At 32.6% G+C, this 14979-nt stretch overlaps 1 protein-coding gene across 1 annotated transcript; it reads left to right on the forward strand.

The window, feature by feature from the left end:
* The first annotated feature begins 1207 nt into the window (after positions 1-1207).
* On the forward strand, positions 1208-11682 carry LOC114759956 (2-C-methyl-D-erythritol 4-phosphate cytidylyltransferase, chloroplastic-like). The gene is made up of 14 exons (XM_028949200.1): positions 1208-1633; positions 2395-2471; positions 2581-2652; positions 3108-3163; positions 3946-4025; positions 4163-4245; positions 4743-4820; positions 5765-5833; positions 7275-7343; positions 7435-7481; positions 8885-8975; positions 9102-9156; positions 10674-10745; positions 11303-11682. Exons 1-14 carry the CDS (start codon positions 1495-1497, stop codon positions 11344-11346), a joined length of 1032 nt encoding a protein of 343 aa, XP_028805033.1. The 5' UTR covers positions 1208-1494; the 3' UTR covers positions 11347-11682.
* Positions 11683-14979: the final 3297 nt, after the last annotated feature.

The following is a 14979-nucleotide window of genomic DNA, read 5'->3' on the forward strand; positions in this document are numbered from 1 at the left end:
ATTTTTAATATATTTAAAATAAAATTACGTCAGCAAGCATTTTAGGACAATTCTTGTTGAAATTGATCAAAAATTCCAGTTGAATTTTAATTAGTCAATTACGTCTGCTATTAGTTAAGAAAAAAATTATAAAAATTGACCAGAAGAAGGGTAAGAGTTTTACTTTGAATAATCAGTTGAAAAATGAGTAGAAAATATAGTTTAAACAAATCAAATGAAAAGATGCCCTTTCCAAGTCCAATGTATAAGAAAAATTTATTGGTCGATTAAAAAAAAGGAATTTTTACGATGTTCTGCTTCTATTTACAAGAAATGTTGTGTGCTCCTATTTACAAGAAATGTCAATAGTTATTATAAGACTCAATTAATTAAAAAATAAAAAAGTGCTAAATATCTTAATATATTTATAAACGTATTATTTTTAATTAAATTAATTTGTCTTACTTATAAATTGATATATGTAATGATACATATAATATTTTAAAAAGATTATGTAACATATACATAATTAAGAAATAGTAACTTTTAAACGTCAACTGTGTTTTAATATTAGAATTGGAGGTATAATAATCTTGTAAAATATTTAGTATATTTTTTTATGTGGCTAAAGTATACATTTAGTCTTTTAACTTTAAAATTCAATTCCACTTTAAAAGTATACTTTTAGTTTTTTAATCCTAAATTTTTCTAAAAAATGACATTAAAGTTTTAAATGTTAATAACATATTCTCAAATGCTAACATATTAAGTTTAATTTTCAAAACATTTATGATTGTCACAAAAAATCATTATTAAAACCTAATGATTTTAGGATTAAAGAATCAAATATATACTTTTTAAAGTTAAAGGACTAAATTAAACATTATACAAAGTTAAAAGACCAAATATACTTTAGTCTCTTTATTTTTATTTCTATTAATTATTTGTTAGTTTTACTGTATTCATTACTTGGTTAGTGACTATCTCTTCATAGATAAGAATATTGTTAAAAAAATAAAACAATTTTTGACCAAAGAAGAAATAAAAGCAAAACTTTTTTTTTATTTTTTTGTATGTTTGTATTTTATTCTCTCTTAAATAATTTTAACCAATTATTTTGATAGTTATTTGCGTTTTGTGAAAGGGATGGAGGAGGGAGAATTTTAGTTTGCAAGAGATAACATTTTTGAATTTTGGACTAATTAAAATTAAAGAGTTCGGACACGCGAAAAACGGAGCGATGAATCTCTGCATTTTATAATCAGAGATTCAAAGAACTCACATGTCGATAGGCCGAACCTGAATTTGGTTTGGACTATTTAGTTTGGTATAGGACGAACCTGAATTTTGCTTATTTATTTGCATTTATTGCTTCCTTGTTTTACCTCATCTTGTAGTACAGACTCATCCGTGCGGCCGATTTCTGCTTCTCCCTCATTCAACACCTATTCTTTTGTGTCCGATTCGTTCATGTTGTGGGGAAGAAGACATTTTTTTGGCTTTGGTGATTAAGAGATGGTGGCGACTCAAGCTTCGTTTCCGGGCATTGGTTTCTCTTCTTCTGCTTCGCAGTCTCGTTTAATCTTCCCCAGAAATTGCCATTTTTATCACACATCCTTGCCTTATATTCCACACTCCACCCTCCAATATAGAGGCAAGTCAATGCCTTTGCTTCCGGTTATGTTCGCTTTTGTTTACACTTGTGGCTTGATTTCGCAGAAAATTGTGACTTGGGGAAGAAACTAGATTCTGTTGTTTGATAATCGAACATTTCCCCCCCTCTTTCTGTGTCCCTTTTTGTTGTTTTTGAATAGGCTTACTTTTTCGCTTTCCGGATTTCACTGGAGAAGAAAGTCAATGCATTTTCTTTATTCTTGTGTATTGTTGTGATGGACGTGCTTTTGGTTCTGAGAAAACACTGTCTTGAGAAGAAATTAGATCCTGTTCTTTGACAATTGAACGCTTCAGTTTCGGGGTCATTGTGTATGTTGCGTTGTTAAATTGTGTTTGTTTCTCCGGACTGTAGGCTCCGCTATAGAGGTATGTAAGTTTGTGATAGGCTCACTGCTTGGTTTCCAAAAATACTGAGCTGAGAAGAACCTTGGCTCTATTGTTTAATAAGTGAACACTTCATTTTCTGGGTCACTGTTTTTGTTGCTTGTTAAAATGGTTTGTTTCTTCTTCTTATTCCAGACGCCAGTATAGTTGCAACTTAATGCATCTTATTCACTTTGTGTATGTTTGCCACAGACTGTTGGTTTCTCAGAAAACACTGATTTGAGAAGGAACTAGAATGAATCTATGGTCTGATGATTGATAATGGATTTGTTTCTTTTCTAGCACTACTTATTTTTTGTCATTTTGTTGGTGCTCCGTTTACCCTTGTTGTGATGGTGTTTCAATCAAAACTTCCAGGTTATAAAATCGATTCACTGAAACATGCTAGAATTGCAAAATCAAGGCTTACCGTTTGCTCTGCCGAAGCTGGGCGAGTAGGTTTTGAACACGTTTCTTTTTTTGTTATACTTAAAAAAGAGGAGGGTGCTTGCTGTTAACCCTTGCATGACAAATACTAATAATCTTACCGTTATTCTTGCACAGGATTCTTGTACTGTGAAAGAACGAAGTGTATCAGTTGTACTCCTTGCCGGAGGGAAGGGCAAGAGGATGGGGGTGAGTGTTCTGTGTTTCATTGATCACTGAATAGAGAGACTATATGCAATTGCAAAATTTTTCCCTTTTTCCTTCATCACCTTCAACATAAATACTGCTACTGCTACTTAATTGGATCATTAGGTATTACCTTGTTGAAATTTCCATTTAAGAGAAGTTATCTTTTCATTTCCATGAAAACTTCAAGTTCATTCGATAATAGTAAGTTTCGAGATTCCAAGTTTTTGACATACCATCTACTCTGACTACTCATCATCTGTGACAAATTAGATCTAGATGCATGGGTTGCTTTTGCTTTGTTTTCACTCCTATTGAAAAGATTTTCTCATGGATGATAATCTGGGAGACAAATAATGGGATGATGCAAATTCCTTATGAGTTTTTGAATCTTTGGTTTTATGGATATTTCAATGTCTCACTGCCCATATGACTGTTTACCATGTTTGTGCTAATAGGCTTGCATCCCAAAGCAGTATCTTCCGCTTCTAGGCCAACCAGTTGCATTGTATAGGTAATGACAAGTTGGCAACTCCTAACTCAGCTATAAAGAATCCTAGTCTCGCTATGTGTTTGTATAATTGTGTGATGGGGTGCACTCTTGTAATATGAAGCACCCATTCTTCAAAAATGTAAATGCGATATATGTCCTGTCCTTCAGGGTACATATCGCATATTATATCATTTGTATTATACCTTTTTTCCCCAGCAAAATGTATCTTCATTACTTGAAAAAAAAACCAATATTTTGGTTGATTGTTATAAATATCTTTATAGAACTTTAGAATAATCGTTTAAAAGTCAAGTTCTCAAACTTCCGTCCTAACATTTTAAAATATACATTATATTCCTGTACCTGTATCCTAAAATTTTGAAAATTGCCTTATCCCCGTATTATACTGCATATCTGATACATGTACCTGTATTGGCACTTCTTAGTTGGAACAGAAAATAGCTTGGCAAGATATGGTATTTTATGCTTCCTTTCAAGCCTGACAGAGTGCACAATGAATTCATAATAATAGCTGAGCTGAAGAGGTTAGAATTGTCTTGAGAAAAGAATTATAAACAATTATCATGAGCTACTAATATCAAATGATGGGCATTGAATTCATAAAGAAAAGGCAATGAGAGTATACAATGATTAATGTTTGAAATACTCGGTCTCTGTTCAATTCTTGGTGCTAAGATCCTGACTCAGAGAAATATATTGCATTTATCTGGCCTGTATCATCTACTTGCGTTTTTACCATCTTTCATTTCTTGGGAATATAATTATATGCCAACCTCTTGCAGTTTCAACACTTTCTCTCACATGGGTGAAGTGAAAGAAATCGTTGTTGTTTGTGATCCTTCATACAGAGATATTTTTGAAGGTTTCCCCTCCTTAACAATCCATCATACCTCCCTCTCTTCACTGCTTCCTCCCCCTCCTCTCTGTAGGCATGTCTTTTGGTTTCTTTTATAGGTAATTTTATTTGTTTCTTAGTCTTTGTATTTCTTCTTTAATCAGATGCCAAAGGAGACAGCATAGCTGAGCTTAAATTTGCTCTGCCTGGGAAGGAAAGACAGGATTCAGTTTACAATGGATTCCAGGAATGTCTAGTTATTTACCTGTTTACTTATAACTTAATCATGATAATTAGTAAGTTATTAACGTCACATTTATTTGCACAAGCACGATTTTATTGCCTGATTAAAGCTTTAATTTAAGTCTTATTGAATGTATTTTTTAATAATTCCAAACCACCATTCATTCTATAGCTTGCTAAGCTTTGATTTGGTAATTTGAATCAAATTGCTGGGTGAATTAAACTGTGGTATGGTGCAAATAAGCTCTAATTTCAGCTAAGCTTTAAATGTTCATGGCTAAATTCTTAATTTTAGGCTGTTCAGACTTGAGAGATTCATGTAAAATAGCAATATGCAGTTATCAACCTCTGGGTCTGATATAGTGATATTTGTTTTTTAATTGCATGAACAAAAATTGGAAAGCTTTGGGGAGTATCTTACTTATAGAATTTTTTTACTGGTGTATCCCATTTTATCTATGAATCCTATGAAAAATTATTAAATGCTCTTTCATTATACAGGCTATTGATCCAAACTCTGAGCTGGTTTGTATCCATGATTCTGCAAGACCTCTGGTATTGGCAAGAGATGTGAAAAAGGTGGGTCAACTACATTTCCGTTGGGCAAAATTGCTTACTGAGTCCGTTGCTTTAAATGAGAATATTGTGTCATCTTTGTGAGAGTGAAATATGGAATATTTGTCAAGCTGATCTAATTATTTCCATCAAGCTTTGAGGTTTTCTTTCCCCTGAGTGGAAAGGGAATTTTATTCATAGAGAAAACAAATGCAGGATGGTTGCAACAAGAAAGCAAGGAGATTAAGATCTAGATCCTAGAGCACGGATAAGCTCATTAGCTTTTACAGTGTTTTCAACAATACTACGAACAGAAAAGTCGATATTCTCTGGGGTAAAGGTTTCATGGGAGAAAAGGCATTTGTTCCTAACCACCCAAAGCTTCCAGCAAAGAGTACCAAAAGCCAGACATCAATTTAGGTCAATTAACTATATATCCAAAGATTTGGTCTTTAATAGAGCTCAGTGGCGTCATCCATGTAGACGACCCACCTAGTGGGATAAGGCTTTATTGCTGTTGTTCTTTGGTTGATGTTTAATTGTAATATGTGAGAAAAGAGAAAAGTGAAAGAATTAAGGTAGAGCTTTCTTGTGGCATTTTACTACAAAGGAAAAGCTCTATTATAGATGATTCAAGATGCTATTCCTACTAAGTACTTCTATATATGGGGTGACCTATTGAAGATGTTAAGCATCTGAAGCTTCTTTTAATCAAGTTTACGTTCTTTTGCCAGGGAAGAAAAATTACAGGTTCCATATTATGAATGGAAATCATATTTAGATCTACATGTTTACATTGATACGTGTCTATGCTCTTAACTTTATTGGAGTTTAAAGGCATCCTTTACTTGGTTTTTGTTGGGGTGTGTTTATGTTCTTTCTAGGCATGGGTTCACTAAACTCGTTAGCCTCTTTCTATCCACAATTGACATTAATTATTAAAATAGTCATTTTTCTTGTTTTTATAGGTTCTTAAAGATGGATTGTCAATTGGAGCGGCTGTTCTTGGAGTTCCGGTGAAGGCTACAATCAAAGAGGTACAATACCATCTCTAGTATGCCTGCTTCCCCTGCAATATTCTAGGTGATTAATGAATATAATATGCTCCTGTCTGAAGCAATCCTTAGATAAATACTTATTGACAAATTTGATGTGCAGCTTATTTATTCTATCATCTCAGGTTGACTAAAATTAACTTAGAAGCATATGCTTCAGGACCAGAAGCCATCAATCTTAAACAGTTTCTTCTCTTTTCATCAATTTATTTATATGATTTACTTACTAAATCTAGTATTTTGACCCATTAATGCCTTCTCCATACCTGGTTCCTTCGCATGGATATGTGAATAGTGATATGTTTTGTCCGTCTTCAAGCAGAAAACTTTGGGTCTCTCTGTTTGCTTATTCTGTTTTTTCCATTGTATATTTATCGATTATCAATCTCCTTAGTTTCATTGTGCCTGATCTACATTACAGATGCATGACTGTGGACTAGTTTTCACCCTTCTTTTAATTAATTAATTAATTTGGCATGGTAAATTTGTCTTAGCTTCTTCTGTGTTATATATCTCTAAGTATTACACAGTTGCGGGAATGAGAAGCTCTTTCTTTTTCCCCCACCTGGGCACTTAAGAATCCATTTGGTACACAATGAAAAATTTGAGTTAAAAAACAAAATGGGGGTGAAAATAACCCTCGTATAGATGAAATTTGTTTTGTATTAATTACAAGGGTACAATAGTCATTGCAAAAAAAAAAAGGAGGAATGGAATCAGTTTTCTGTATAGATGACAAAAGGGGCCTTGTATTCTTTTGCAAGCTTCCTTTTGAATTGAAATGCAAGTAACTTTGTGACACCTTCCATGTCTTCTTTGCTTCTTAGATGTGTTAATTCATTATATCGGTCCATTAATACAACAACTAAATTAATGACATTATCATTTTACTGTTAATTATTGATGGAGTCGTGTCACCTGACCTCATTTAGTGGAGGTTAACAATTGTTAGTCGCCGCTGAATGATATTTCTAAATGGTTAATTGTTGATAGAGCTTAATGCTGTGGGCAACCAGTATAGCCAGCTTCACTTTTATCAATTTATTTGTTTAGAAGAAAGGTGACATTATCATATTCCTCTCGTAAAAAATACATCAAAAGGGGCATACCCCTATACAAAAAAGGTAATCTGCAAGATATGACAGATTAATCTAAAAGATTTTAAATCTTCTACCTCCCATCCTTTTATACTTATTCCTCCCTACTGACACGTGTTTCCATCTAGCTTTCATGTCATTTACAATTCTATGACCAATTTGAGCACTATCTGGGAGTTCTTGTCGAAAAACCTAATTTGAGCACCGTCAATTTATTGTTTAACACAATTTCTTCCATTTGTTGACCTAAGGTCCTTAATGCCGTTCAATTTACTTTTAAATTTTAGCCATGGAATTGTGAAATTTGTCTATCAATCTATCTGCAGGCAAACAGTGAATCTTTTGTAGTTAAAACACTGGACAGGAAAACACTATGGGAGATGCAGACTCCGCAGGTTAATGCTGCAAAACATGATTATATTTGTCTCATTTATAGCGAGAACTACCCATTTATTGGAAGATGCACATCTAACTTTTTGACTACAGGTTATCAAGCCTGAGTTGCTGAGAGAAGGATTTGAGCTTGTAAACGGGTAATTCCTTTTTTATCATGCATAACTTTGATATCAATAGCTGTTCAGTGTGATGAAGTGTTATTGTGGTAGGCATTAACCAACAAGCTGTCAATAAAGCATTCTTGTACGAGATCAGTTGATGTAGATTCTATTCACAAGCTTAGAAGCGTTGATACAAATAAACATTGAATATTATATGTGAGATATAACAATTGTTAAATGCATGCATCACATACACAAAATATAAAATTGTTCATGGCAAGTTACTCATAAAAGAATAAATTATGACTAATTTTCTATTAAGATTCAATGTTAATCTTCATCTCCTTTCATACTTTATAATGTTTAATCTTGTTCTAGATGTTCTCACTAAGCTTATTCAAGAAGAAATCCGTAAGTACATACTTTTAGCTAATGGTATAGTTCCTATGGCTGAGTCAAGAGAAGATATTAACTCTAAACTAGAGTTGTGGAGAAGGACTTTGGAGTCGAAGGGTTTTTGCTTGAATAGGAGTAAAACATAATATATGTATTGCAATTTTGGCAGGAAGTAAGTCAATAGTGATTTGGAGGTTATGATGGGAGATCAAATCATTCCTCAAGTGACAAAGTATATGTATCTAGGACCAATTATATATTGAGTTAGTGAAATTGATGGAGATGTTTCACATAAGATACAAGTTGGGTCGTTCAACTAGAGAAATGCTACTAGAGTTATTTGTGATAAGAAGGTACCTAATAAGCTTAAAGTTGGAGTGGCAGAAATGAGAATATTGAGATGGATGTGTGGTCATACAAAAAAAGATTAGATTTGAAATGATCATATCAAAAGAAAAGTAGGCGTGGAGCCTATTGAAGAGAAAATGATTAAAACTTGCTTATATTTGATTTAGTCATCTGCAAAGAAGGCCATTGGTAAGGAGGGTAGATTAGATCGTATGGAGTCTGTTAAAAAAGAACAGCGGAAGATTGAAGAGAACGCTTAATGAGGTCATTCAATTGGATGTTTTGGTTAACCTATCTAAGAATTTAGTTGTTAATAGAACACAATAGCATTGTGTGATCTATGTAGTTGACTCTACCTAGTGGGATAAGACCTTGTTGTTGTATTAATCTTCATCTTTATTCATTTCATTAAGATACTTCTTAACTTCTTGAGTTATTTTGAAGTGTTTCAAAACATACGAGACCAACAAAAAAAAAACATATGAATGCTAAGAGTACTCCTTAAGCATGGAATTAAGTATCTATCTGATGTAAATGCACCTTCTTTTTTGGAGTACCAATGCTTCATGCTCACAAATCGACCTTATGTTAAAATTTCTTTGCTGTATATAATTTGATCATTATCAGCAAATCCAGATAATGGGAGTATATAAATTCTTTCAGCACCTAACTGGTATGTGCAATCTTTGTTCCAGCGGAGGTCTAGAAGTTACCGATGATGTTTCCATCGTTGAGCACCTTCAACATGCTGTTTATATCACTGAAGGATCTTACACCAACATCAAGGTAATCAAGACACTTCAATGAATCTTTTGCATCTTTAACTTCTAGTTGTTCTTAAATTCAGAGCTATGCTACCAAAGAAAGAACTTTGGTTCCAATATGAAGTTCATGGTGGGAGCTCTTGTGCAGGTCACTACTCCTGATGACTTGTTACTGGCAGAGAGATTATTACATGTGGATTCTGGTGAGTCTTCATGAACATTTTCTGGTTTTTTTCATTCTTGTCATTTCACCTCTTGATGGGGGAAAAGATTTGAAAAAAAAAAGTGTTTTTCAATCATGAAAATTTCGGAATAAATTAGCTAATGTCCTGCAATTTTTGGCATCAAGAAGAAATTGTAAATAATGAGAGCAAGTTTCTTGTTGGATTTGCAGTTTCACTATCCCAAAGTCCCCTTTCAGTAATAATTTTGATTTCAACATCGGATTTGGTGCATAGAAGAATATGCAGGTCTTGCACAATATATGAATTGGAATGGAAGAAATTGGAATTTTAAAAAGGGAAAAAGTGATTTTTAGTATCAGAAATGCTCTTTGTGCCCAAGATAGCAAATGTTTAAAAGGGGATATAATGGATATTATAGATCTTGATTTTTTTTGCAATGAATTCCTTTGCCTTTTTCTTAATGGAAAGAGAATACCAGTGTGAAAGTGATGCAAAATGATCGTTGTACTGTAGGTCCCTTGCGTTGAACAAAAACGCTTGTTAGTTTTGAATAATAATAGCAATGATGGATTTGAATTTGTTGAAGGACCAGAGATGTTTTATTGTTTTCTCATACGAGTGATGTTAGAAATTTTAAATGAAATAAGTGTTAATTATTTGTTGAATACTGTAAAAGCTGGAATATTGATTACAATATTGCTGATTTATGTTGCCTTTACTGAACCATTACTCTAGATGCTTAAACTGTGGTTTGGAATACCAAAATGATTAGCAAGATGCTAAAATTGAAGCTACTGATTATTATTAAATGGTTTAGCTCCTGATATAGTTATTTGAACATGTTATTGAAAGTTAAAAAGAAGTGATGTAAGACTTCTTGTTGATGCTCCTAAGTGCTGAATAATCAACTTGGATAGTTAAATTTGTTTGGGAAGAAGGCTGTGTGAAGCATGGGGGAAGGCATTTCTTTGAATTTGGAACTTTTATAGTGTTAAACAAATGCTTTAGGTGATGCTTAATTAGGGGCAAATTTCCAGATTTGATAAAATGGTGCTGTTTGGAATGTTGTAGAGATTTTGTGCACTGCTGGTGATTTGGGTAATGTTTTAAAAGTTGAAAGTTATTATGAATCAGAGCTTAGGAACTGATTTGAAATTCTTTTTAAATATTTCTAAATGTTGAGTCAATGTCCATACAGCTATTTATAGTTGGAGGCATTGGAATGATGATTTAAGTCTTTATTTTATGCTTATCTATGCTAAACAATTATTCAAGAAGCTTGAAGAGTTAATAACTAAGTTGACTCTTATTCCCTTAGCTGAATCATAATGCATTAAGAAGCTAAGAGGAACATACGAAAAGGGGAGGCTTAGGAGGGCCTTAGAAATATAAAGATAAAATATAAAATTTTTGTTCTAGATAATCGATCACTTCAAAAGACGAGAGTTTGAGTGGAGGTTATAGGAAGATTTAGTTAGTTATAAGTTAACCATAACCCAACTCTTGATTTACCTTGTGTACACGTATAATGTTAGGATTTGATTTGTGGCCGGAGCTATCAAGAAGAAACCCAGAGCGGTGTACCAACACAACAGAGCAGGAGAAAGGTAGCTTTAATTATTAATTTCGTATGTTTTGCATTGGTTGCATGTTTGTTTGTCTCATACTTGCGATAGTTAAGCATGAGAATATATAATTTTCTTGCCATAGATATTGTTATGGCCATGTGCACCCATTTCACGATATAGTGCAGTATTCTGCAAAGTATATGCTCATCAGTTAGCTATTTAGTTGAGCTATTATAAGTGAATATGCTCAAAAGACCTTTGTGCGTGCGCACGCGTTATGTGAGTGTGGGCGCACGCGCACCTGTATGTGCATGTGTGTATGCATGTGATTCAGTTATATGAAGGCTAATGCACATCAGATAGCTATTCAATTTACTTATTATCATTGAATATGCGCAAATATATATATATATATATATATGATTCAGTTATATAATAGCAAATACGTACAAGTTATTTAGTTCAATTATCTATCAGATGTTCTTTGAAACTTGTTTTGCATGCTCAGCTTCTACCATACATAATATACTGAAATATGATTATTGCTATTGAGATTCCCTGAACCTCACTGCTCTCTTCTATGGATTTGACAATAGGGCCTATTTCAGTCAAGGAAAAAGAGAAGCTGGTAGGAGCATAGCTAAGGTGGAAAAAGGGGAAGTTTAGTTGATTTGTTACTGTTAATCAATGTGACATTAATATTTTTTCTGTTTATGTTCCCATTTTGTGGAGCATTTAAACTTTACTGATATGATTGTATGTGTGGAGGAATGCAGGAGGGGAGTAGATCTTACATAGTTGGGTTTTAGTGATATAGATTATACGTGAGATGTGAATGAATCCATGAAGTACACATCCAATATTTTGGATTGGATGTGTAATTTACCAGTTATGATTTATTAGAGCTGGAACAGGGGAGCAAAGTCTTCGAAAGTAAAATCTGGACAGCACTGATAAATAAATATTGCTAAACCAATGGATTTGGGGCGAATCTGGGTCTTTAATTTATAGCTGAAGATTTTCAGGAGTACAAGTTGCAAGTATGAACCAATAATGAAGCTAGAAAATAAGGATTTATAAATTGCTAAAATTTTCAGAAAATCTCATTCTTAAAAAGACTTGTATGGAGTTGAGTAAAAGGTTTTAAAAACATCACCTTTTTAGCGTAAGATTTCAATCATTGATGATAAATCTTTCTCATCTAAATCTTTGGAGTAAGATGTTACATAAGAATATATTTTCCCCTCAAAGTACTCTTGTTTGTGGAGAGATAAAGTGAGAAAAAGAATTAATGCAGTGTTATAAGACGCAATTAACCGGGCAAAAATAGAAAACAAAAAGGTTTAAAATTTCGAACACTTGTAAATAATAAGATGATGCTAATCCCAAAAACTGTCTTTTGCATATAGAACCAGAGGCAGTATTTCATAATGATACAAGAGTCTCCCATTCTTGCATACCCTCTCTCACTTCTTTAATGACAATCCAAACATGTTACAGTACTTGGGGACTAGAAATTCTATCTGTGAAATTTATTTTCCATTTTTCTTTGGCTCATTAAGATTCCACTAGTACTTAGCAATTCTTTGATGATTTTAGTGCTACTGGTGAATCGAAGTTCAGAGAATAGGAGTAAAATTGTTTAGTATTATTCAAAGTCGTGTAAGCAAGATTTATTCGCATGAACTAAATAGTTGGATTTTATGTACTATCTCCAATTCTTAATACAAGTGTTAGTTACTTAATTTGAGTAGATTAAAAAGATTAGTTAAGTTAATTATTTGTCATAAATAAGTGTTGTCTTTCCTAAAATATCCTTTTTAATTATGTGTATTAGTTAAAACTATCATTTGATGGAACATTTAACATGTGCAACTATTACAAAGACTATCTTAAAAAAATAGATAAATATGAGAAACAAAGTAGACTGGGATTTTATATTTATGATCAAGTTGCATGTCAAATGAACTCTTATATTAAGGAGTGGAGGTAATATCATACAAAGTCTGAAAAACAAAGTTTATACAACATGGATTAGGTACATCATTTGATTCGATCAAAACCTTTGTAACCTGTCTCAATTTTCGGGGATGTCTGTCTAACTGAGCTTTTTTCAATGTAAAAAATAATAATTAAAAGATTATTTTTATTTGTAATTATCCTTACTTTTGTTAACACTTTGGTATAATCTTAAATAGAGAAGGATGGGGTGTGCTGCCCCTTAGACAACATTATTATGGTATTATCTGTTATTCGGGGAATAAAGAAATTCTTGTTAAAGAACAAAGCCGTTCCAAGTTCAACTTTTCACTCCAAATGCTTAAGACTTTTTTGAATTTGTAGTTCTAATTTGAGGAGCATTTTAGATAGCCTCTTTTGCATATTCATTGTATAGGGAAAAAGTTAAGTCCCTACTATTGAGTTGCCTGTCCTTAATGTCACTTGCACTTGGGAAGAAATTCTTGCTCTCATTGGTAATTTTTCTTATGTCCAAACCCTTTTTTTTAATTTTTATTTTTTCATTTAAAAAACTGTTATTTTTAAATCTGGTTTTCTCAATTTTAATTCTCATAAAGTAGGATAGCTAAGCTGTTGTAATTTGCGAGGATCTTTTATTTTATTGGAATATCATTTTCTTTTTGTCTTTGGTGAAAAGAAAACAAGTTAATTTGCAAATTAAAGTTCCCTTTATATAATTTTTTACCCCAAAAATCATCTCTAAAAAAATTTAGGAAAAATTTCAGAGAGGGAACCTTGAAATTATCATTTCTCAGTTTAGGTACCTAAGAGTTAAAAATGACAGAAAAGGAAGTAATGTTTGATTTGGTATTTTACAAATGTGATTAAATGATTAAAATGCTCTTATACAGATTTGGAAAAAAAAAAATCAAACTTGTTATTCCCAGTGCATTTTTTGTCAGTAATTGTTCAATACTTGTTATTGCTAGTTCACACCTTATCAATAAATAATTGGAAAAATTGCAAAAAAAGACTTTGGAATTGTAAAAATGCAGATAGGGACCCTTGACAACTTCATTTTGGGTTTTGACAAGAATAATATGCCCTGAAGTTGTCAAAACCCAAAGTAAAGTTATCAAGGGTTCCTATCTGCGTTTTTGCAATTTCCCCTAAATAATTTGTCATTACCAATATTTTTTTGGTCATTTGCTATTTAACACTTGTAATTGTCAATTCAGAACTTGTTAACAAGTTTTTTGATATAAGGACATCATTTAATTAAATTTGCAAAAAATCAGACACCACTTTCTTTTGTCAATTTTAATTTTTTGGTGCCTGATTTAGAATATTACATTTTTCAACGTTTTTGTTTGTCATTTTCCCAAAAATTTAATGATAAGAGAAATTGAATTGATTCGCCCATGCATGCACATTGAAACTACTAGTACTCTGAATAATTATAGAAGTTTTTCTTAAATCTTTTGTCTTCTATCAAATCAAACAATTCAATTCGACCAATAAATGTCACAGCAAATGACTCCTCATTCCACCACCGGCCGGCAGCGGTGGGCGTGTGGGGTGTGTGTTGCGGGTTGGATCCCGCCTCCTTGTAACAAAAAAAAAAAAAAAAACTCCTCATTCCCTTTACACTTTTCTCTTCCCGAACAATACAAAAAGGATATGGAACTATTCAATCTCTCCCTTCTTTTATTTACATTTTCCTTTGCTTTCTTACTTTGTTTTCCTTTCTTCCAGGTTTCAATAATCTGATGTGACAAATGTCAGCATAAAACATAATAAATAAGAGATAAAAATAAATAAAAGAAACAAATCATAACGCTCTCAAAATCCCAGTTTTAAGTCACTTTTTCTGATCACATGTATAACAAAATAAAACCCAGAGTGGAATTTTATCTCCGTTTCATTTGTAATCTACGAAAAAAAAATATTTAAATGATAAGAAATTGCATTGCTTACAATATAAGAATATGTGACTCTTCAAAAATATTTTACCTAAGCCAATAGTACCAGCTTTGTTTATTGAGCTTCTCACATGTTTCAGCTTGTACTTCTTGGTTTTCCCTTTTCCCCCCTTAATTTGTCTTTATCTTTGTCAAATACCAGAAAGTATGAGCATTTATTAATCAAATTGATCAAGTTCTTATCTGCTACACGAAAAGGAAGGAAGGAAGGAAGCCTTTTATAGCAGACAACAGTTATGCGAAACTATATTGTTCCCTTGATTCAAAGGATAAATTAAACACCAGGTCAAAAGGAAAAAAAAAAAAATAGAGTAAAGAGATTTGCAATGAAC

This window comes from Neltuma alba, unplaced genomic scaffold (assembly GCF_004799145.2).
Source record: "Neltuma alba isolate B1F8T4 unplaced genomic scaffold, ASM479914v2 tig00010922_pilon, whole genome shotgun sequence".
Lineage (NCBI taxonomy): Eukaryota > Viridiplantae > Streptophyta > Magnoliopsida > Fabales > Fabaceae > Neltuma > Neltuma alba.